Source organism: Eptatretus burgeri, chromosome 5 (assembly GCF_056783735.1).
Source record: "Eptatretus burgeri isolate ZD-2024b chromosome 5, Ebu_testis_v1, whole genome shotgun sequence".
Taxonomy (NCBI): domain Eukaryota; kingdom Metazoa; phylum Chordata; class Myxini; order Myxiniformes; family Myxinidae; genus Eptatretus; species Eptatretus burgeri.
This window is the reverse complement of record NC_140965.1, coordinates 80469512-80492693: the sequence shown is the minus strand read 5'-3', so window position 1 is coordinate 80492693 and position 23182 is coordinate 80469512. Positions and strand designations below refer to the sequence as shown.

General features: G+C 44.8%; 1 protein-coding gene across 4 annotated transcripts in view; it reads right to left on the bottom strand.

Annotated features, from left to right (window-relative positions):
- LOC147026805 (ras GTPase-activating protein nGAP-like) overlaps window positions 1-23182 on the bottom strand; it is a 204312-nt gene that overhangs the window by 132755 nt on the left and 48375 nt on the right. The window contains exon 1 of one of the 4 annotated variants that reach the window (XM_085882596.1): window positions 12200-13582. The exons of 1 other annotated variant lie outside the window; for it this stretch is intronic. In XM_085882596.1, the coding sequence (XP_085738722.1) occupies window positions 12200-13370 (1171 nt within the window). In that variant the 5' untranslated portion in view covers window positions 13371-13582. Of the gene's footprint in view, window positions 1-12199; window positions 13583-23182 lie in introns of those variants that run through there. 2 more of the 4 variants (XM_085882594.1, XM_085882595.1) reach the window with 2 other exon arrangements.

The window sequence follows — 23182 nt, the reverse complement described above, 5'->3', positions numbered from 1 at the left end:
AAAATGATAATGAGCGTGCTTTCCTGGCAGAGACCCCCTGGCTACATCAGAAGAATAACAAGATCTATTTTTAACATTCATCTCAGGCTCATGACAGAGCTTTAAATACATAAATCACACGTAGGAGGAAGACAGTATGGAGCACGAGTGTATCTTTACGTTAATCACAAGGACACCATCATCGGTAATGGACAAATAGACACAGTGTTTATGGGATTTGAAATCCAAGCATCATGAGCTCAAGGCTCGGACAGCAATGCCAAATCAGCCAACAGACCATTCAGATACTTCTGTGGATAAACGACAGGTTATAATAAGGAATACTGATCATATGTCCTGCAGGAGACTCCATAGGGCTTCAGGGTACGTACTTCTCTATTTAGGGCTTCAGGGTATGTTATACTCCATTTATCCATTTAGGGTTTCAAGGTATTCCTCCATTTAGGGCTTTAAGATATAACTGCATTTCATGCTTCAAGGTAGAACTCCATTTTGGGTTTCGAGATGCTACTCCATTTCATGCTTCAAGGTAACAACACTGGTTCTGGGTTGAGTTGCCTTTCACCTTGAAGTTTTCCTCATCCATTAACTCCTGTCGAACCTGTGTGGACAGCTTCAAGATAAACTCCCTCCTACTGATATTTTCACAAGTGCATTCCTTGTACAAAATAAAGGAATTGATGGCTGCCAGGTCAAGTATGTTGTAAAATACAGCAACGGACCACCGGCGAGAGACAACTTTCACCGAATACCGGTGTGCCATCTGATCTGTAACATCCACTGCACACTTTGTCTGCCGATAAAAAATAAAAATAAAATATGTTTTTTTAATTTTATTTTCTGAACTGTTCACGCCAACAAACACGTGAAGAGAAATGAGAATGAATGGTACTACTCCATGGTAAGAAAATGATAAAATCAAATGTTATAGACAATGTGGTAGAGGTGTAAAGCTTAATACCTTTTACTGAAACTACCACGTAATTATGAGGATACTTTCTTACAATTCATCATTCAAGGAAAACAAGAATAATGTTGTGGGAATGCCTTCTTAGGCGTCACTTTGCATCGTATAATGATAGTTATTTCCCATATTGCATGTTTAGAATAAGCATGAGATAATTTAATTGTGATAAAGGATATGCATCGTTATGTGTATGGAAAGCTGCTCTCTTCCCTCCCCTAATGTGTGTGTCTAAAACCACAATCCCTCGACAGCCTTTTAATGTTTCATCCCTTCGGAATCCGTCTTATAATGTGCATTTTTGGAGGAACACTATGCCTTTGGCGCAAAGCCGCAAGATCTGCGTAAAGGGCGTGCCCACACCATATTCATAGAAATTGCGCAAAGTTCAGGGCCAGGGGACCGCCTTGATCGATGGCCGGACCGCGAATCGATCAAGGCACTAATGCGGAGCTGCATCACGGAGCAGAGCATGGGACGAGGGAATAAAAGTGGGGGCAAGAGAGGGCTCAGGGAGTTAAACCTTGGACTTCGAGGTGGAAGGCTGTGAGGTTCGTATTCACGCAATATCGGCACGGCAGATCCATTCTGCCCTTCGATGCCCCCACCCCCCTCTCCCTGGGGGGGGTCTCGACAACCTAGCGACATCAGCTTCCACTCCCGCATCTTGGACGCGCCAGCCCATAGCTGCTTACGGACGATCGAGCTGTGCCAAAGTTCCCCTCTCGAGGCTTGCTGTGCTCTGTAGAGCACAACAAGGGTATTTCAGTCTTGTCCGGTTCTCTTGTCTATTCACTGAGGTGTGATTGGGGGGCATTCAGTACTTACATAATTAAGGATCTGCTGTCCATTTGTTGGCTCGGGTGTAGATGAATTTTGGGTTTATTAATAATTGCATTGTTTGCTTTTTTATTCCTGCCCCTTGTTGTTCCCAATACATTTGATAAATCCACTTACTCTCTGGGTGAATTTGAGCCTCTTGGCCACTCGTGTCGGAGTAATACACGTCAGTAAGAGTTCAGATTGGGTTAGGGCGATTCGCACCCAGTAAGAGACCATGCCTGCGTCCAGCGATTTTCACTCGCAAAATTTACGATACTCGAATGTACGGCACCATTTTGCGTGTCACCTGATCGGCTTGGGTGCTCTACTGGAGTATGGTAACATGGCTCACGGGCACGAATACCTGTTCGGAGCACCCAAATCAGTTTACCAGCTCTTTTATCAGTTTTCTCAATTTTTTTTCTTTACATGATCAAACCTCGTGGAAGAGCAATTTCATCTATATGGGAAGAAATCCTACCTTTACTCTGCTTTGTGCTTCAAACACACCTCCACCCAAAACCCTCCACCCCAAGCTCTAATATTTGTTAAACATCATGTTTATTCACAGTAAATTGATCTCCCAGACAAAAGGATGGGGGAGAGGGAGGGAGGGTGGATAAATGATTGATACACTTCTAAGTCATACTGTTGTCGCACAAACAGACAGATCAATCCATTAGACAATCAGCTTGTCAGTTACTCCACAGGTGGAACTTAAGACGAGCCATTGGACGGTCCATCGAATATGCCAAGAGTATACATTCCAGCCATCCAACAAGCAAACCAGCCAATGAGCCATTCATCGAGAAGAACCGACATCACAGCACTGCAGCACCAAACTTTCCATTACCTCAAGGAATGGAGGTAATGCGTTCCCAGGTTAGAATTGGGGTGGGTAACCTGATGTGACCTGGGCAGGCTGAAAGAGTATGAAGGGAGGGTACACTGAAACATTTCCCCACTACTTCATCCAAACCAGAAGTTACATACACACGTGACATGGCTTTGTGCTGCCACTTTGTAGCCTTTCCATTTAATTGCAGTTTCAATGATATAAGTCATTGAAGCCGGATGTCCCATGTAGGCTAATTAATCAGAGGATGGAGGAGAGATGAAAACCTTTTTCAGCCTGCCAGCAAAATCAAACTTGTGGGAGTAGGGGAAGTGGGGGACGGAAGGGGTAGTGTGATCCTCAAAGGCGTGACGCCACCAAAGGTTTTACAGGTGAGCTATCCCTATGAAACTCAACTCTGCAACAAGCACTTCAGTGGAATTGCATTTTTAATGTTGCCTGCATTTCACACAAAAACACTCAGGAATTGTGACTCCTCTTTTTTCCTATCAAGCTCAGCTCCCAAATCTCCTCCTGTGTTCCCGAGCCAATGATTTGGAATCGAGGAAGGAGAGGAGTACGGTGATCGTTTGAAAGAGAGAATTTTAATGGAAGGAAAGAAGGAAACTTCTCAGGGAAGTACATACAGTATCTTCCCGGCATTCAAAGGAAACTTCCTTTGAAGACCTCCAGACAATCTTCTCGACTTCTTTGCTGACAATGTAACCCTATTCCACATGATGTCTAACTCCAGTTGCACGGTAAGTTTTCACCTTGCCTGTTTGTTTTTAAGTCTCATTCTCGTTTGGTACAGCAAATAGTGCAACTACTACTGCTTCGTTAACGGCTCTCGATCGTTCACACCTTATTGTTGGATTGCCAAGGAAAAATTTTCGTCCCAAGCCTTTCATGAACTGGTGGGCCAGGCCTGACATTTGATTGGAGTTGATTTGGGCAGGAATTAGTAATTTGTTCAGGCTGCCACCATGAAAGACACAGTGTGATCTTTATTGTCCATCAACTTATGCTCACAGAAGGGACACCTAGCTTAACGTCCATCTGAGGGACGGCGTACACAAAACAACGTTGTGATGCCTGCGAAGCACCAATCCCACTGTTTACGATCGGGTAGGAGAATTGAATCCCAACAATCCAATCAGAATTGTTCAAGACAGATGTATAGCAAATCCCATAAATCACTTAAGTCCATATATTGTGTGATCACATACTTGTTTGTACAACACAACTCACAGGTAAGATTCTGCACTCGGCTTGGAACTTACATTTTAAAAAATTGGATCATCGTTAAGCATCCTCCCCTCGTCACTGAAAAAAAAAAAGAGTGTTCAGTGATCCTACAGCAATTTTGAAAGACGAAGGTTTGCTAAAATGGAGTCTCAATTACATTTGCACTTTTAGCTGCAATCTGTCGTCTGCGGGTAGTGAACAAAAAATGGAAACACCAATGTAAAGTCACTTAATACGGGGTTGGGCCACCACATGCAGCCAGTACGGCCTGTGTGCACCATGCCATAGAGTCCACCAGCGTCTGGAATTCTGCAGGAGGGATGCGGCACCATTCTTCCACAAAAAAAGTCAATCAACTCACACCTGTTTGATGGAGGTGGAAATGCCGTCTCAGGCATCGTTCGAGAATAGTCCATGAATGCTCAATTGGGTTCAAATCTGGTGATTGAGAAGGCCATGGCAGACAGTCTGGATGACATCATTGTCCTGCTCATAAAACCAATGGGCGACCACACATGCCCTGTGAATGGGGATATTGGGAGGTCTCCTCTTGCAGCCATGCTAGCTATAATTATAGGCAACCAGGCCCGTGCAGCACGTTCATACATGACCTCAAGCCTGTTGGGATGTTATTTGCTTCATAAACACATGGGCCACACCTGTGTGGAAGCGGTTGCTTGGTGTCCCTCATTTACCCAGGTTTTTCCATTGTTTTTGTCCATTACTTGAACATCGGCATCACGGGGCTTAATCAACCAACTTCCCTCTCCCTGTCATTATTATTATTGTTATTATTATTATTATTATTATTATTTCAAGCCATTTGCTCCTCAAATCTTCATAAAAACGCTGAGGAGCTTCTCCACCACCACCACCACCACCACCACCACCACCATCGCCACCCAAACACCCTCTCAACCCCAGCCAACCTCCACACTAAAGCCAAGAGTCGCGCTTGAGCCATTACCTGACAGATATCATTTTCACACCGTTGACTTCCTTATTCTTCCTCAGCATGATAAACCTAAAGCAGGCCATTTCAAAGGTTGCCTATGAACCCCAGGCTCTCATGGTATTTCCCTTCCTTCCAGAAAAGGTTCACACATAGACATGCAATATGTTTGTGAAGTACAACATGCTGTCTTTTGATGAGATCCGTCAGCGAAGCGACGGGTATGCACCGAATGCACTGCGAGTCGTGTCTGAAACGTACGAGCTCGTTCAATTTGCCAAAACATGAGCTACGTTAAAACCCTCCCACCGTTAAATCAATGTCAATCCAGTCAAACCAATCAGACAAAAATTGCGGGATGGAAATGATGAGTCTGGGCTCAAAACTCTGCGCGCATTCGTATGCGTGCCTGACAATTGCTCCGAAATAGGACGATGACGATCACGGACGAACAACAAATCCGCAGGTAATTTGTCGTTTGTTCTACGGATTTTCGAGGTATGGCATTGTGCCTTATCTCCTTTACACCACAGGGAATTCAGCAAGTGTTTGTTTCCATCGCCATTCCTGTGTGTCACTTTGATGCCATTGGATCTACGGCCTGTGAGAGATGACACTTTAACCGTGGTGAGAACTGGATTTATTGCACTCCAACTAATAGCATTACGAACCATTTCCAAATTGAGGAATCCCGTTGTTGGAGTCGCAGGCTGGAATGGCGACATGAAGTCAGCAAGTTACACAACTTGATTCAAAGTACCTGTCTGAGACACCAGGCATGTTATTGTTTATCTCTAGATGGAAAACACTTCTTCGGTATATGCGATTGATCAGACTTCTTGTTTCCAAGGAACGTCCAGAGATTAAATTTTGACCATCAAGCAAGGAAGCAGCACGTACTATTTCTGAAGTCTTTTGTATGAATCAGCTGGGGTTAGAACCATCGACCTTCCAGACTCAGAGCAGACACTCTAACCATTACATCACCGAGTCTGGTGGAGTTGTGGTATGGGTCCGTCATCGGTAGACAAAATTGTACACGGAGAAAATCAACATTGATTAGTTAAATTGTGCCTGCGGTGAGATTGAAAGATGTCAGATACATTTATTATATATGACCTTCCATCAACGACGACAAAAGGTGGCCCCCATAACGGGTTTGATTATGGGCGACTCAGCTTACTCTTCTTTTCCAAAAGGCAGATGTCTGACTATCAGTTTGGATTCCATCCATCTATCACTCAACTAGGGACAAACTGCTGCTCCTCTCTCAGCAATGTTTGGAGCCCTAAATCTGGAGCAAGAGGTCAAGGTTGTCTCCCAGGGAATATGTTGGGAATTCAATGCAATCTGGCATACTGCTTTGCTTATCAAGTTGTCTACACGTGGCAGACAATACCCCCTTTATAACTGGCTTTCTGACTTCCTCCACTCACGACGTCAATGTGTTCCTACGAGTACAAATTCATTCCTCTCCTTTCCTCTCCAGTGGAAGCTGGAGTGCTTCAAGGCAGTGTGTTGATCAAAGTCTTGTTCCTCATCATTGTAACAATCTCTCTGATGTTCTGGAAAATCCTCTCCTTTTTTGCAGACAACGAGACACTATATTGGACAGTACCACATTCCACTGACAGGCAGACAGCAGTTGCATTGCTCTGCTGAACTGGAATTGATTAGAATAAAGATGCTGACCTGATAAGTCTCACATCATGTTCTTTCATCCTGGCAAACCTCAGCCTCATCTTGTCACTCCAGAAGTGTAGTAAAAATTACCCACCAATATGCATTGATGTTCAGTCTCTCGAAATTTCAGGCTTCACTATCAACCATGACCTTTCCTGGTCGAATCATATTACAAAGCTGGCCTCCAATGCCGTCTGCAGACTGGTCCTCCACCATAATTTCTTGACAAATCAGAACTACTTACAGCCTACAAAGACCTTTGGCTGCAGCTCGATGAAGTACTGCTATCCACTATGGGCTGGTGCTCCAGCATCATGTTTGTCTTTCCTGATATATGTGCAATTCAAAATATAACATTAGAAACTCCCGCAAACAGGCCGAAGCACAAGGCCTGTTACTCTCACATTACAGACAAGTCCACGGCCTATCTGTTTTTTTTTTTTTAACTCCACCTCCTCTGGTATATTTCCCAAAACTCTCTCAGTCCTCCAACCATTTCAAGCAAATCCAGGATGCATGTGTTCTTCCAGTAACCGCCTCTACGTCAAACTCTCAAAATCCAGACTCACTGCACACCTCCATTCCCCTGTTCCTCATTCTCCTGTTTGTGGAAGTGCCTTCTTAAGGCTGTTCAAACCAAATGCTCCATCCAAAGCTTCAAGTAAAGGGTAAACCACACCACCATATCATGATCTTTCTACCCCATTAACACTACCTAACCAAACTGTCATACATGTAGATGCAGGTTACCGTTTCCTCCCTTCCTCTTTTCCTGTTCAGTCTTTTCCCCTGCTTATCGAGTCCAAATGTAGCACCACTGCTCCACTGTCAATTTGCTGCCCTTAACCCTTCTGTCACCTCATCTTCCATGAGCCTCAATTTTGTTTGTAACAATATATATATATATATATATATATATATATATATATATATATATACATATATATATATACATACATATATACTAGCAGAGTATGTTTACACATTGTAAGCAATATTGAACCGTGCATGCTTCCCCGTTGTCTTGGGTCACTCATCTGCATTTTTTTCATTTATTTATATTTTCATTTGCAGATGCTTTGCGACGGTTCTGTGATTTTTTTCCCAATGTATTGGCTTCTATGTCCATCGGCAAGCAAAATTTCAGCTATCTACGTCACCCAGAAGACACCGATCATTAATATCAGTGAGTCAGTGAGTGAGTCAGTCAGGGAGGGGTTAGAGCCACACGCACTAAACGAAAAGTGGGGTTAAACAATTAGTTCATGTCCGTCCGTCCGTTCACCCATCCATCTTATCAGTTTATGATGGAGGACCAACTTATTTAAATTGAATGTTATATTTTGAACACGAAGCAGAACATGAATAGGAAGACACGTTTCCCGTTTTACCATATTTTGGATCTGAATTTTCCCGATCGCAAATGTGCAGAGAGGAGTGAGATAATCTTTTAACTCTGCCTGCCTGGAGGTCAAACAAAATTGAAAATCATTCCAAACAAGAAACTTGCTGTTTGTAAGGATGTTATAAAGGACACAAACAACAGGCATGAAAAACTAATGTCACGCGTTTGATGGGGTGATATAATCGACACTGGGGAAAATGGCGGTAAAACCCGGAATTAATTTATTTACATGCCTCTAAAGTCTAAACCTCTTTAAACCTTCATGTAAATTGAATTATATACTTCAACACTGTAGAACACAGATCGTCTTCGCAATACTTCCAAGAACCATGTTATATATCAATATGTAACATGAGAGGGGTGTAGCATGTGAGAGGGTGCAGTATCCGGGTGAAGAAGCGGCTGCCAATAAGGCTGCGTACGATGCCGATTGACGCTGTGTCCTATGGCGATCAATAAAGCTCCATCTCCTAAACTGCGACGCAATGTCATCATATTACAGTAAGATATGCTGGTGTGCCGTTAAAGAACACAGCGTAAGTGTAGAAGGGTGGTGTATAAGATTGCTTCAGTAGCACAAAAGTTTAAAAAAAATTTTTTAACAACCTTTAAACTCATTATATTAAAAGTTGAGTATATACTTAAACACTGGTGCAAGCGGTATCACATTCTCTGAACTCTCTAGTTTATACAGAGTCAAGGCTCATATAAGAGTTAAAACACAGAACAGATCAGGACGTAACAGAACAGAGAACGACGGAAACGTGGGGTGGGGGGTAGTCCTTGTTGAAGTACAAAGATGATTTTTGAGCAAATGGGTGTGTTGTTGATTATTTATTGTTTGGAAACATTTATGTGCATTTGGAATAGAGCAATGGTAAATTACTGGTGGGATTAGAACAAGGATAAAGTGAGAACCTGAAATTGGAGAGATGAAGCAACCAGATCATGGAGATCAAGCCCATTGAAGAGCGTTCAATCCCTCGAGTTTACTTGTCAGGTTTGGCTTTATTCCAATCCTTCCACTTCCTCACCATGTTACAATTGTTAATGTCAGTATGGCTTCACCATTACACAAATTCACAAACTCTCGGGAATGAAAAACTGGAGCCTTCGAAAGAGATGGGCTTAGGGAGGGTTAATTGGGGGTAGAAAGATCACGGTTGTGGATGGGTGATGATCTGAGATGGCGGTGAACAGCTGTCTTGAAGAGCTGGAAGGAAGAATGATAATGAAGCAGAACTTCATTCCACAGGCAGCAAAAACAGAGGAACAAATAAGTGGAGGTGAGCAACGATTCTGGATTTGGGTAGTTTCACCAGAAGGGGGGTACTGGCAGACCGTATGCGCCCTGCAAACTTGGGGCGGGGTTTGGGGGGACAGAGCACAGAAAGGGGAGAGGGTGCAAGACCAGAAAGGAGGCGGTAAAAGACAGAGACCACTGACCCGTCTTCGATGGGAAAGTGAGAGGCCCACAGACTCGGCTTCGCTGGAGGAGAGCGAACTCATTTTTATCAACATGAATGAGGTTTTGAACTCAATAAAGTCCATATAATCTCATTCACCCTTCAACACACTTCCTATCTAGTACACAAAGAAACAACAGCAAAGGGTCTCCGCACACCATCGCCGAAGCAGTTACTCGCATTCCTGTCACACCAACAACTCAGGGAAAACGAGAAATACCACCGTTGGCATCGTTAGTGGCTTTGATAAACATGATTAATAATGAAGAACAGGCACATACGTCTGCCTTGTGCTGTAATATGGAAGCTAATGGCATTACGAGATGCCTTGTTCAATCAACTCAAATACAAAGCAAGAACATTCATGAAAACACGTTTCACTGCTCAAGATTAAAATTTTCCCACGGTGGTGGAATATCATGTTTGGTAGAAGTCTGCCCACGACCCTGAGCAGCATCAGTTCAGAATTATGATTGACGATTCAACATAAATCCCCCTTTCACCTCTCGGACCTTTTGATTGTCCATGTAATTCACTATTCAATGCAAGTTGCATGTTTAAATAAGCAAATAGATCTACCACGTCACCTTGTACCTGTGCCAGTACGTTTTTTGGGGGGTGGGGAGGGTAGGGGGTTACAGTGATCTCAGGCTCATGGAGGAGCTTGTACATTCATCACAGTGTGGACAACGACATTACACCACATCAGTTCGGGTTTTACATGAATTACTTGACAGGATATTGGGAGACAATCGACAAAGATGCCCCACATCACAAGCCAGGACTTCAAATGGGACTGCTATCACATCAACACAACTTCCATCGCAGTGTTTCTGCACACTGCGTTTCACACTTTACCTATGACAGGAAGAAGTGACGGGAGTATGGAAGAGAGGTCGTAAAGACAGGGTGCAAATAAAAGCATCAGAAGACCGTTAAAAAAAAAAGACAGATGTGAAAAGCCAACAGAGAGCAGGAAAGAACACAGATAAACAGGTATGCAAACGAGTCAGACTAAATGCACCACATAATCTGCATACCTTTTCATCCAACCACTTCCAAACCCCCAAGCCCTCTCTCTTCATCACACAGTTCTCCAACACTAGTTTGTATCTTCGAAATCCCATTGATTCTGACAGCAATGACAACTTGCCTGATATTCTCATGTATTTTGGAATACCATCATTGCACACGGTCCTAGGACGACATGGATTATCTGTTTCCAAGCCTGATAGAGGCTTGGCAACATAGCTCCGACACTTCACGAACATCAACGGCACGTAACAGCAGTGCCAGAAGCTGCATGCATAGAGACCCCCAAGGTCCTGACAACATCAAGGGATGTCAGAGGCAGTACTACCTTGAAGCAATAATGACACGACACTACTATCAGCAACTTGCACCGAGACAAATGTATGTACAGCACCTGTAATGTCATCATGATGACACAATCTGGTACCTTGAGGGATGGGATATTCACAACGCAGGTGGCCACACCACCACATTGATATCAAGTGTAGAAGCCAATGAAATAGGAACTTATATCGTGGGGTCTGATTTCGGATGACCGCTCCAATGGACCACAAAAACAAGCCGACAGAAAGGTCATCTTTCAGTCCAGACTCCTGGGATAAACAGCACAATAAAGTGCCATATTGACTTCTCAATGGAATATGCAAATGATGCGACTCTGGGAATCCAACCGAGAATCAAAATACCAAATCGATGAAACAAGCATGTGTGAACACCCGAACAACACACAAAAAAACAAACAATCAGTGCATTATTTACCTGAATGCCTTCCTGTCATCAGTGTATCAATCCATTAACCTAAGTACCATTAGGGAATGACAGAGGCACTCAACCTGTTTTGTGAAGTATCTTCTACAAAGACACACAAACAAGTACAACAGCAAGCTGAACAATAGTCCATCAATCATTACCAGAATAAGCTTGGTGTTGGCTTAGTGGTTTTGGTGGTGGCTTGGGATCCTAGGGTCCTGAGTTCAAGCCTCGTTGGGCCGCTGAATTAATACACCAGGAGGTTGACTCAGCCTGTCATCCTTCTGAGGTCGGCAAAATGAGTACCAGTGCACTGGTAAGGGGGACACTGCATCAGCGGCATAGCCGCGTCCCAAGCAATGATGCAACTACCAGCCACAGGCTGCACTTGATAGAGAGAGATTACCAGAATGATACACACACACTCTTGTGTGCAGCCTTGTGGCTGCTGGTTGCACCATTGGTTAGGGACACAGCTATGCCACTGATGCAGTGCCCCTATTACCAGTACAATGGTGCTATTTCACCGACCTCAGAATGATGATCGGCTGTGTCAACCACACCTGATGTTAATTCAGCAGCCGATGGGGCTTGAACTCAGGACCCTAAGATCCCAAGCTAGCCACCCTAACCGCTAAGCCAACACCAGGCTTACTGGAATGATATTCCCTCACCAGGGTTTCAACCCATTAAGGCGAGAGCCCCGAAAGTGAAGGGGTGTTAGAAAGAGACTTAATTTCAAAATAGTTAACTTACAGTGACCCTGAAACAGTGTCACGGGCAAATGTGTGACAATAATGGTAGATACAGAATATCCATAATACCTTATTGCCAAGCCATGGAAAGATGTGTTTGAGGAAGTTATCTCCAAATCAAAGAGGTTAGACACTGAAATGAAGAAGGAATATTTCTCTGTGCCAAAAATTTTTTGAAGAAGAAGAAGATAATTCAGTAGCTCCTTGAGCAAACCAAAAGCACAAGTCGCTCAGATATTGATGGTTTCTCAAGTTTATGATGTTTGTACATTGGATACAAGTCCTACCACCTGCTCTCGAGACGTTGGCGATGAAGGAGAGGGCACGACGGAAAGGCCGAGCCACAGCAGCTGTGACCCTCCGCAATGGGCCACTCGCCTGCTCGGGGGCTGAGGTAGAACGTTGATATGGTCGACGGCGCCATGGTGGCTGAATGGTACCATCTGCAGCTGAACCAAGAGAAAAAGGAGACCGTGGCAAAGCGGAAGACCTCCTTTGAGGGGTAATCTCCGGTCGGGTCGGGGTTGTTGGTTGGGGCTCGAGGTGAAAAGCTGGACCATCAGGAAGTAATGCAGAGAGTGAGGAGCACATCCTAACTTCATCCTTTGATTTTTGATGTTCCTCTTCTTCCTCCTCCTCTTCCTCCTCTTCCTCCTCTTCCTCCTCTTCATCAACATAATCCTTTCGTGTTGAGGAAGAGGCACTCTCTTCCTCACTTTCTTCCTCACTTCCGCTGGAAGACTGCTCGAGCTGCAGCACTGGTTGTTCTCCAAATGTTCTTTCATGGGTAGCAGGATACCCAAAGTGATTATCAGACCATAATGGAGAATGGGAAACAGAAGACTGTGGTTTTGGTTTGTATCCGTCAATCCAAATTCTTGTTGGCAAATTTTTGGCCACAGCCAAACGGCCTTTCCTGCTGCCTTGAGTGGGCCTACACCATGGCACAGGTCTTGCTGAATCAGCCGCAACACCCCAGTTCTCCAGCAGGGGTTGTCTTCCAACAAACATACCACCTGCATACAGCTCTCCAGCTCTGCGACATGACTGCTCCCAGAGGCTGCCTGATTGGGGAAGGTCTAATCCCAACTGTTGGACCTCAAGTGCAGACTGAACTTTAGTTGGAGTTTGGAGGAACAGTGAACCAGGGCTCAACTGAAGAGGCTGCTCTGGCAAGGAACGCCTGCAACCATGGCTTGCTTGTAGTCGATAATTCAAGACCTGAGGAGGCAGCTCTGGACTTTGCCATGGTGCAGCATTATCTGGTGTACCTGGCGCAGGTTCCTCAAAACAGTGCTGTCTTCTCAATTGCCTGGTCACATGTCGCCGAAGAGCTGCAGGTTCATTCAACCAGGCCGCCTGCCAGCCTACGCTGTGACCAACACTCGACAGCTCAGGTTTTGACTCTTCAGGCCACTGCCAGGGTCGCCCGGTCTCACTAATCAGGCGCTCCGACATCTCCACGTGTTAGAAACTAGCCGGCCAGCTAGCCAGATAGTCACTGCCTAAGAAAGCCTCACTCACCAGGTTGGCCTGTCACAACCCCAAGCATGTCGAGCAAGTTGGCAGGATTGGTCTTCAGGTGAAATCTGGATCCAGATCAGTTATCTTTAGCAGCCACTAGGCAAGCGATGTGGGCCACAAATCCACCGCGGCAGCTGCCTCTTCTGCAGAGGAGTGTGTGCACGCAGACCAGCGCTTGCCGGCAGAGCAGCGTGGGTGGGTGGGAGCGAGGGCGTCATGCCAGCAAGTGAGCGAGTTGGTGCATCGGCTATATTCTGCCGCCCAGCTACAGATGAGCAGACCGCCCGCTACCATACACGCACATCGTTCGGTCCTCGAATCTCCATGCATATCCTTATTTATATCCATGCTTCAATTGTGATGACAAACAAAAGGAATATATATGTATATAGGAATATATATGAATATATATGTATATATGTCAAATTAAAGAGGTAAGGAAACTAACCAAAGGCCATGAGCAAGAGGAGGTGCTAAGGAGGGCTTGAGCGGCTATTTATTTATAATGGGCTATTTATTTATATAAAAATAAAAACATCTATGATTACTTCCAGAAAAATCATTCTCCATTTGGCTGGCAGGCAGTGCTAAGTCATATACATGCCATTTAGGTTTCATGGGCACACAGTAAAATGGACAGACATTTTCAGACATGATCAATGTTTATGGACATAGGACGGAGCAACTTCTCCTGCAGAGTGTGGGCCTGAGAACCTGGCTCTGCTACGTGCAACCACTGCTGAAACCTCCACAAAAAGCACATCATTATCCCAAAAGTTGTGACTGCCTAATATTCAGTCAACCATTTTGAACGATGGATGAAGTTAGCAAAGCAACTCTGCCGATGCTGTCGTCACAGCGTGAGAAACAACCGACATTAATCAGGTGTTTGCAAACACTTCGAGAGTGGCAAGCACACAGAGACAAATGTGCAGTGAAATCACATGTTGCTCACTTGTAAAATAACGTTTTGTGTGTGTGAAAGATAGCCTCCAACAGGCATGTGCAAGGGCCCTCTCATTTGAAATTCTGACCATGCCTTGTGACATCATCATCATCCAGGAAAAGTGTTTTTTGTTGCGCTCAATGTTGTCTGCTTCCAGCTCGGTGGCAAGCACTGCAGATAAATGAAACCACTGCGTAAAAGGCGGTTTGGACCGAGAAAGCAATTTGCACACATTCTACCACTCCGCCCGCATCCCATCTGCCCACGAGTCAGAGTGCCGGCTTTGGCCTATTCTCCCAGAGCAGGATAAGCACCCCATGTCCCCCCCCCCCCAACTCAAACCGCCCTTGTCTCAAAGAGTCAGGTTCGCTCACAAAAGCTCTCAGCAAACCTTGGGTGCCCGGACGCTTTGAGCAGAGCTCGAAAGCATTGTTGCTGCAATGGTTTGTTTTGGCAAAAGCGTCGCGTTTTGGCGTCAGATATCTCATTAGCATTCTGCTCATGAGTGAGAGCCCACGGATTTTGTGCATCTTAGAAGCCAACGCACAATCTCCATAGCAAATGATTGTCATCATCGTTTAGTGGTCAGAACAATGGCACATTGTGTGTCAAGGTCAATGACCCACCAACAACCAAATCAATCTTCCATTCGTACGGTTGCCTTGCTCCACAATTGCTTCTCAAATGAACCAAAATTTTTCCAACCTTCAGACAGAACTACAAAACGTCAATTCAGAAGATCTAAAATCAACAACCAGGTACAAAATGATGTCAGTGTATCAGCATGACCTGGTTACTAAATTCCAGCGCATTGTACATGTGTAGTATCTATTAACTCTTTTATATCCGTCCGGCTCCTTGGGGAATCAAAGCGATCATGACAGCTGCAGCTCGCCACGGAAAGCAAACTGGCAGGTGCACCATGAAAGGGTCATGCCTCCTCTCATTATCAATGTGGTTGCAAATGATTCATTGAGTCATAATCAACACAACTTTCAACACATTTTTCATTATTTATTATCAATTCAATACGAGCCACATTCCGCCGCAGGTTTTGGACATCCAAATATGGACGTTACAAAACACTGAAATATTTTCAGCAAGTCCTATTGAAACCCTATAACACAAATTCTCTGGACTTTGTGCTGTAGGATCTCATAATTACCTAAAAAGAGGTCACTTCTCTTTGGACACAACAGAGGGCGGCTTTGAGCTAGTTTGCTTTTCCCCATTTGGGAGAACAGGAAAGATGCCGCTCATTGAAGCCCATTGATACGTAATATCACAGAAACAACTTCATAATATGCACTGCGGGAATGTTGAAATCTGAGCGACACTAATTCGAAGTTTTCAAAATGTTAAATTTCATTCATTTTAAGCAGATGTTCAAACAAAAGCATCCAACACTGAGCATTGCAGTGAAGGGGAGGCGATTTTTACTTGCGCCATATACTGTATAAGCAGCAGGGTTGATTGAACAGCATGTTGTACTTCACAAACATTCCGCTCCATTCGCCCTACCATTTGCCTGAGGTCATCTTCCATCTGCTTAAAAGTCAGCTTACGTCACCTTCGTCAGCCAATTCCTTCTTCTTGTTCTATAACGGACAAAATTATTCCCAAGTTCTTGCGGGGATGACAAAGGAGAAGTTTTTTCTCAAGTCCTCCACGAACCAGCTGGCCAGGCCTGACGTTTGGCTGAAGTTAGGGCAGGAATTTGTAATTTGACCAGGGTGCTGGCGATAGCTCTCCTACTCTTCGCGAAGGACAGCATGGGATCTTTAATGTCCAGCAACTAATGCCATCAGATAGACTGTTTAATGATGACACACCCCTTGCCTGTGAAAGCCCGAGATGACAGTGTATAGCTGGGCCAAGATTCAAACCCAGGCTCGACAGCTTAGAGGCAGGTATGCGTACCTGTAGGCTATCCTGCCATCCATCTTCATCAGCCGTCCTCGCTGCTTATGTATGGCACTTGAAAAAAACAAATCACTTCTGTTTTGCTGCAAAGCTCAGTGTTGGATGCTTTGATTTGAACCACCGCTTAAAATGAGTGAAGTGAAACATTTGGAAAATTTAGAATTAGTCTCACTCAGATTTCACCATCACCGTAATGCATATTGTTAAGTTGTTTAAACTTTCTTTATAAAAGAAGATGACTTGTAATACTGGCTACCACTGGGTGGCATTATATGATACACATTTACATACAAAGAATTTGGGTCTTCCCCCCACCTTGAATCCCATCCACCAGATATCATACATACCGATGGCACCACACTTCTGCCCTGCCTTGACCACGATACTCCTCCACCCCACTCTGTCCTCAGCCAAATCTCTCCACTCTCCAACCACCCCTACCTTACAGATATCCCTCCTCACACAATCCTTCCATCTTAACCGTGATCGACCTCTTTTCTTCTTACCTTGCTCCCTCAATATATCCACTCTTTTTGCCATTCTCTGTTCCCTCATCCACACCAAGTGTCCAGCCCATCTCAACCGGCATTTCAGCAACCTCCCCATCAAACTCATCTGCACACCAATCTCCTCCCTCAGTTCATCCATCCTTCTTATATCCACCTTCTTCACTCCTGCAATCCTCCTAACCCAGTTGTTCTCGCAAACTGGCAGCCTCAGTTGTTGTCTCTGTGTCAGTGCCACCGTCTCCAGACTGTACAAGTAGGCCAGCGTTACACATGACATCAGAACCTTCTCTTTCAATTTCCTTGATATCTTCATCTCTGCCATTATCCCTCCACCCTCCTCTATGCATTTGCACCCACCTGAATCCTCCTCCGCACCTCTGCCTCAGACTTACCATCCCTGGTCAGTGTTCCTCCCAGATACTCAAACCTATTTCCCTGCCTGATCTCCTTCCCCTCTAACCTGATATTTATTTATTTTCTCTGCTGCCTGACCCACATCACCTCAATCTTCTCCACACTCATCTTCAGCCCATGCTTCCCAAATGCCTCCTTCCACTCCCCCAGTACTTCCTGCATCTCCCACCCACTCTCCACCACAACAGCCAGATCATCCACATACAGCATCCTCCCCATACTCCTCCTCAAGCTCACCTTCCTGCTTACCAGCTTTATCTCCATGATAAACATGAGAGCTTCCCTGCCTCAAACCAATGTTCAGGCAGAACTCCTCAGACATCTCAGGACCAATCAAGACTCTTCACTTTGTTACCTTGTACATCCCTTCCACCAACCTCACTTCTGCTTCAGGCACTCCCATCCATCTCAGTGTTGCAATCACCATCCCTCTCAGGACAGTGTCATAGGCCTTCCCCAGCTCCACAAAACCCAATGCCATCTCACCCCAACCTCTTCTCCACCAGCTGTCTCAGCATGAACATCCCATCCATCATTCCCATACCCTTTATAAACCCTTGCTGCTCTTCTTTGATATCTACCTCCACCCTCTTCCTTATCCTCCCATCCAGAATCCTCTCCAGCACCTTCATTACATGACCTAGGAGTGCAATTCCCCTGTACTTCCCTGGATCTTGAACGTCACCCTTCCCCCCCTTCCATAATCGGTACAATTAACCCTGTCTTCCAATCCTCTGGAATTGAACGCAAACTCATATACATGTTCCACAACCTCTTCATCCAACTGACTCAGACTTCTTCCATTGCAATTATCATCTCTGTACACACCTCAATGCCTAGAACTCTTCCCTTCTTCATCCTCTTCAATGCCATATACACTTCCTCCTCTGTGATCTGCACCAACTCCACGTTCCCCTCTACGTAACACGGTAGCTCCAGCTCACCATTGCTTCCTTCCCAGTTCAACAGCTCTTTGAAATATCCTTCCCACACTTTCAATTCTGCCCCCCTCTCTATCAATAGCCTCCCGCCACCATATTTAATCACCACCACCCACCCCCCCCCCGCCCTCCTTCATATCCTTACCATCCTCAACCCTGTCATGAGCCAATAATACATCATCTTACTCCCACCATCCTCTTCCAACTTGTACACTTCCTCTTCCATATTATTCCTTGCCTAATCCACAGCTCTCCTTGCTACTTTCTTCTTCTGCCCCTACAGGTGTAGCAACCACAACCCCTTATCTGGCTGCCTCCCCCATCCTTGATCTTCTCTATCCTCTTCCAAACCTCCTTCTTTTCACCAACTGACTTCACTACCTCCTCCATCAACCATACCTGGTTTCTATCCCTCGACAATGCACCCATTCCTGATGTCCGTGCACATTAAACTTCTGCAAGTCCCCTAAACGCCTCTCCATACTTCTTCCACACCCCCTCAAAACCTTCTGCCTCTTCACTAAGTTGCTCATACCTAGCCCTCAACCTCTCCTTGTACTCAACGACGACGTTTTCCCGACACTTCCCCCACCTAATAATCTTCCGACCCCTGCTCTTAACCTCCTTCCTTTTCTCGATCCGTACTCCATCCGTAAATATTTCGACCGTATAATGTATATACAAATTCCCTTTCATAGTGTACTAGCAAATACAACCTGTTGCTTCGCTGATGGAAATATTAAGGGATGGAGGGGGGAGAAGGAAAGAGGGGGAAGATAGAGAGGGAGAGGGAGGAGATAGAGAGGGAGGGAGGGGAGATAGAGAGGGGAATGGGGGAGCAGGAGGTGAGCGGGTAGAGGAAGGGGGAGGGAGTGGGAAAGGGAGTGGGAGAGGAGGGGAGGGGAAGAGGTGGAAGAAAGAGAGCAAGAGTGGTGGAGTGAATAATCCTGCCAGTAAAACACCGAGATGACAGTTTATAGGTGGGTTGATATTTGAACCCAGGCTAGACGGCTTAGAGTGAGCATGCGTACGTACCTCTCTGCTATCCTGATGTGGTGTGGGGATTTATCGCTTCATATTATGTAGCCACTGAAAACATTTTTTTCAATTCTCTCTTTAACTCGTTCTAATCCTCAAATTTATTTTGCCTAACACTAGATATGTCCCCACGGAGAACCGAGCCTCGGTACCACAGAGAACCGAGCCTCGCCAGGAAGCATGTAGCGATCGAAGGTTGAAGAGCACTTGCCAAGGGGGTTAAGCGCTCAAGGAAGCAGTCCAACAACATGGTTGAAGGAACTTAAAAATAACAGGCACATACACCCCCACCAACCCCACCACATAGAGTCCCTTTACAAATCCATATTGAGCCATTTGTACCACTCTGTGTGCTGGCGACGTACCACTTCATGCTTTCAGCAAACTGACATCCCGATCGGAACATGATCTGTGTGCGTAATACCGCTATTGACTGTAGGGTGCTCACCAAGTGGTTTAAGCACTCAAGCAAGCACTCCAACAAAACGGTTGATATGGAATGGCATACTTAGCAAGTGATTAGCGATTGCCGATCGGTCCTATGAAACACCTACAGACGCCTGGAATGTCAAATAATGTACGAAATGGACAAATGAACATTTTTTTTTAGCAGCAGGAAATGCTGCTAAGGTCAATTCTGCAGTTTATATTTTGTAATTTGGCTAAGATTAAGAGATTCTAGAGGTTATGGCACATGTGGAAATGAAATAAAGCCACGAACACCGACGTCTCCAGGTGTTTATAAGCATTGTAATGTATCCAGCAATTCGTAGCGATGATGAACAGGCATTCGATGATATGAGTGAGAAAAGTGAAAAAACAAACTTTATCGTTGAGAAACCGCTGCAGCCTGTTCCAAGTTAAGGCAAGATGGAGCAGGCCAAAAAAAATGGTGAATTAAGACCCGAGCGAGAGACAGCGAGGTGACCAGGGATGATGCCTTGACAAAGGATAATTAAATATGGCCGTTGATTATTTTCAAAATGGGTGTTTTAATTGACCCAAACACAATTTTGCTGCTGGGTTTTATGGTATTGGAGCTATGGAGGACACACACACACACACACACACACACACACACACACACACACACACACACACACACACACACACACACACACACACACACACACATACACACACACACACACACACACACACACACACACACACACACACACACTCGGACATTTATTAGTGTATAGATTGATATGGTAACATTAATATCGTAACTGCTATATCAGCATCGCACATGGTATGAGGTACGTGCTTAGCAGCCTTGACGGTGTGCATTTCTTGCTACGCTGTCACTGAAGATTCTCCAACAAGTGATGAAACTGGTTTCGTGCTGATGGTGCATGTAGTATTGGGGTTCTCATGCACATGCTGCGTGGAAATTCCTGCAGCAATGGAGGAACTCAGGTCGAGTTCGAAACAGCAAAAGGCTACCTTTATGGAGTGTTTTTGGTTGCTTTATGCAGCAACTGTAAGGGTCAAGTGTCAGTAATTGCATAATCCTCGTCGCATCTGGGGATTAGGTGAGAGCCGATTGGTCGTTCCTCCAATTATGGGTGAGAAATGTGATTATGCTTTTTGTATATGTATATACAGATAGTGGACAAAAAAATGGATACACCAACAGAATTGTTCGGGTGTTGGGCCACCACATGCATTCAGGACAGCATGGATTTGACATGGCTTGGAGTCAACAAAGGTCTGGAACTGTTCTGCAGGAATGTACCACCATTCTTCCACAAGGAGGTCCTCCAATTCATGTTGGTTTGATGGAAGCAGACACTGCTCTCTTAGGTGCTTCTCCAGACAATCCCACGGATGTTCTATGGTATTGAGGTCCGGCGATTGGGAGGGTCATGGAAGATGGGTAACTTCGACCTCATGCTCCTCAAACCACTTTCCCTCCCTGCAGGGAAGAAAGGCTACATCATGGGATGACGATGATTGCTCAGGATGGTAACATTGCATCAACCCTGTCTTCTAATGGAATGAGTGGACCCAGGCCATGCCAGGAAAATGCGCCCCACACTATGTAACCGCCAGAACCTTTCACTGGTGGAAACAGGCACTGAGAGCTGTAGAGCTCCCTGGGCTGTTGCCATACATGCACACGTCCATTCAGCGAGAACATGGTGAATGTAAACTCGTCAGACCATATCACATTCCTCCACTGCTCGGCAGTCCATTGATGATGCTACTTTGCACCACTGGACTTGCAAACAGGCATTGCCAGGTGTTATGAGCAGTTTGTGCATAACAACCCAGCGATGGTATCCTGCCCTGTGAAAGTTCCCTTCTGACTGTTCTTCATGATACAAAGTGCTCACGACCCACGTTGAACTACGCACACAGTTTGTCTGCGCTACTGTTTCACCTCGCAATCCGGACTAATGCCTGTGCATCACACTCGCTTATCGATTATACGTTTCTGCCCACCATTGCCCTTCGATGATGATGTATTTTCTTTTTTTTCACAAGCTGACATCACCTTCGAAACAGTTCCTCAAGATGCACTCGCAATTTCCGCAGCCTTTGTCAATGAAGCACCTCCCAAACATGCACCATCAATTACACCCTGTTCAAAGTCACTGAGGTCTCCTCTTGAGGCTATGCTGGCTCTTAATACCAGACGTGAACCACAGCCCACTTATACATACATGACAAGAGGACTGCTGGAAAGAGATTTGCAAATGTCATGCATAGGTCACGTAATCTTTATAATGATGACCATGAACCATTTTGCCACACCAGCATTTGCTACAAGGGTTTTGATTAACAGAGGATGCCTGCCATACATCCACCCAATTTAGGCATCCATTACACAGTTTATGAAGAATTTGTGGCTAGCAAATAAAATATCACAGCTATTACCACCCACTGAAAACAAATAGCGTGGAAGGCTGTAAGTGTAAGCTTGCCATCACAACACCTGGGGGGAATCCACTCCATGCTGATGAAGACCAGTGAGCCTGAAACGCATGCATGGATCGATTCCTGTACCAAGGTGTGCTCTGGTATTGCTAAAAAAAAAAAAAAATTAGAATGGTGCTCCATAGAAGGAATACCTCTGCCAGGCTGAACAGTTTATGTTTTGGATCCTACGAATAGGCTGGATCGAGATTCGGACCTGAACAAAAATATAAATCGGCTTGTTCTTGCCACCTAACCAACTTATCTACCAAATTTTGTCATAACTCATCAACAACATTTTGAAATATCATGCTGTATATTGTATTTGGCCCTATTTCTCAATGGTGAAGAATCACTTTAAAAATAAAAATAAATTCTCGTATCCTGATCCAATGTCTCACCAAAATCATATCAATTCATTCTTGTCATACTCCCACCCACCTATCCACCAAGTTTTGTCTGAATCTGTCTCCAACTTTTTGAGATATCGTGACCACAGACAGATAGGGGTGAAAACATAACCTCTTCCCACCTTATGTGGCACAGGTAAATATATACATATGATACATATACAGTGGCCTGCAAATGTATTCACCACCTCCAAATAATACCACATTTAGATGAATTACTAATTATGTAGAAACAATTTTTCCAAATGAACTTTTTTATTCATAGCTGGAGAGATCAAGCTAAACACCGTTTTAGTTGAAGGACGTTTCATGTCATGAATACCTACAAAAAACATGTACAAATCAAAATTCACTGGTTGTAAAAGTATTCAGCCCTGGAGGTTAGTACTTGGTGGAAGCAACTTTTCAGCAATGACTGCTACGAGTTATTTTGGGTAGGTTTCAACCAGCTTTACACAGTGAGATGGTGAAATCTTTGCCCATTTGTCAGGTGAAAATTGCTCTAGTTCAGCCAAGTTTGATGGGGATCATCGATGGACTGCAATCTTCAAGTCTCTCCATAAATGCTCACTTGGGTTCAAGTCAGGACTTTGACTGTGCCACTCGAGAACATTTATTTTCTTCTTCTTCAGCCATTCCA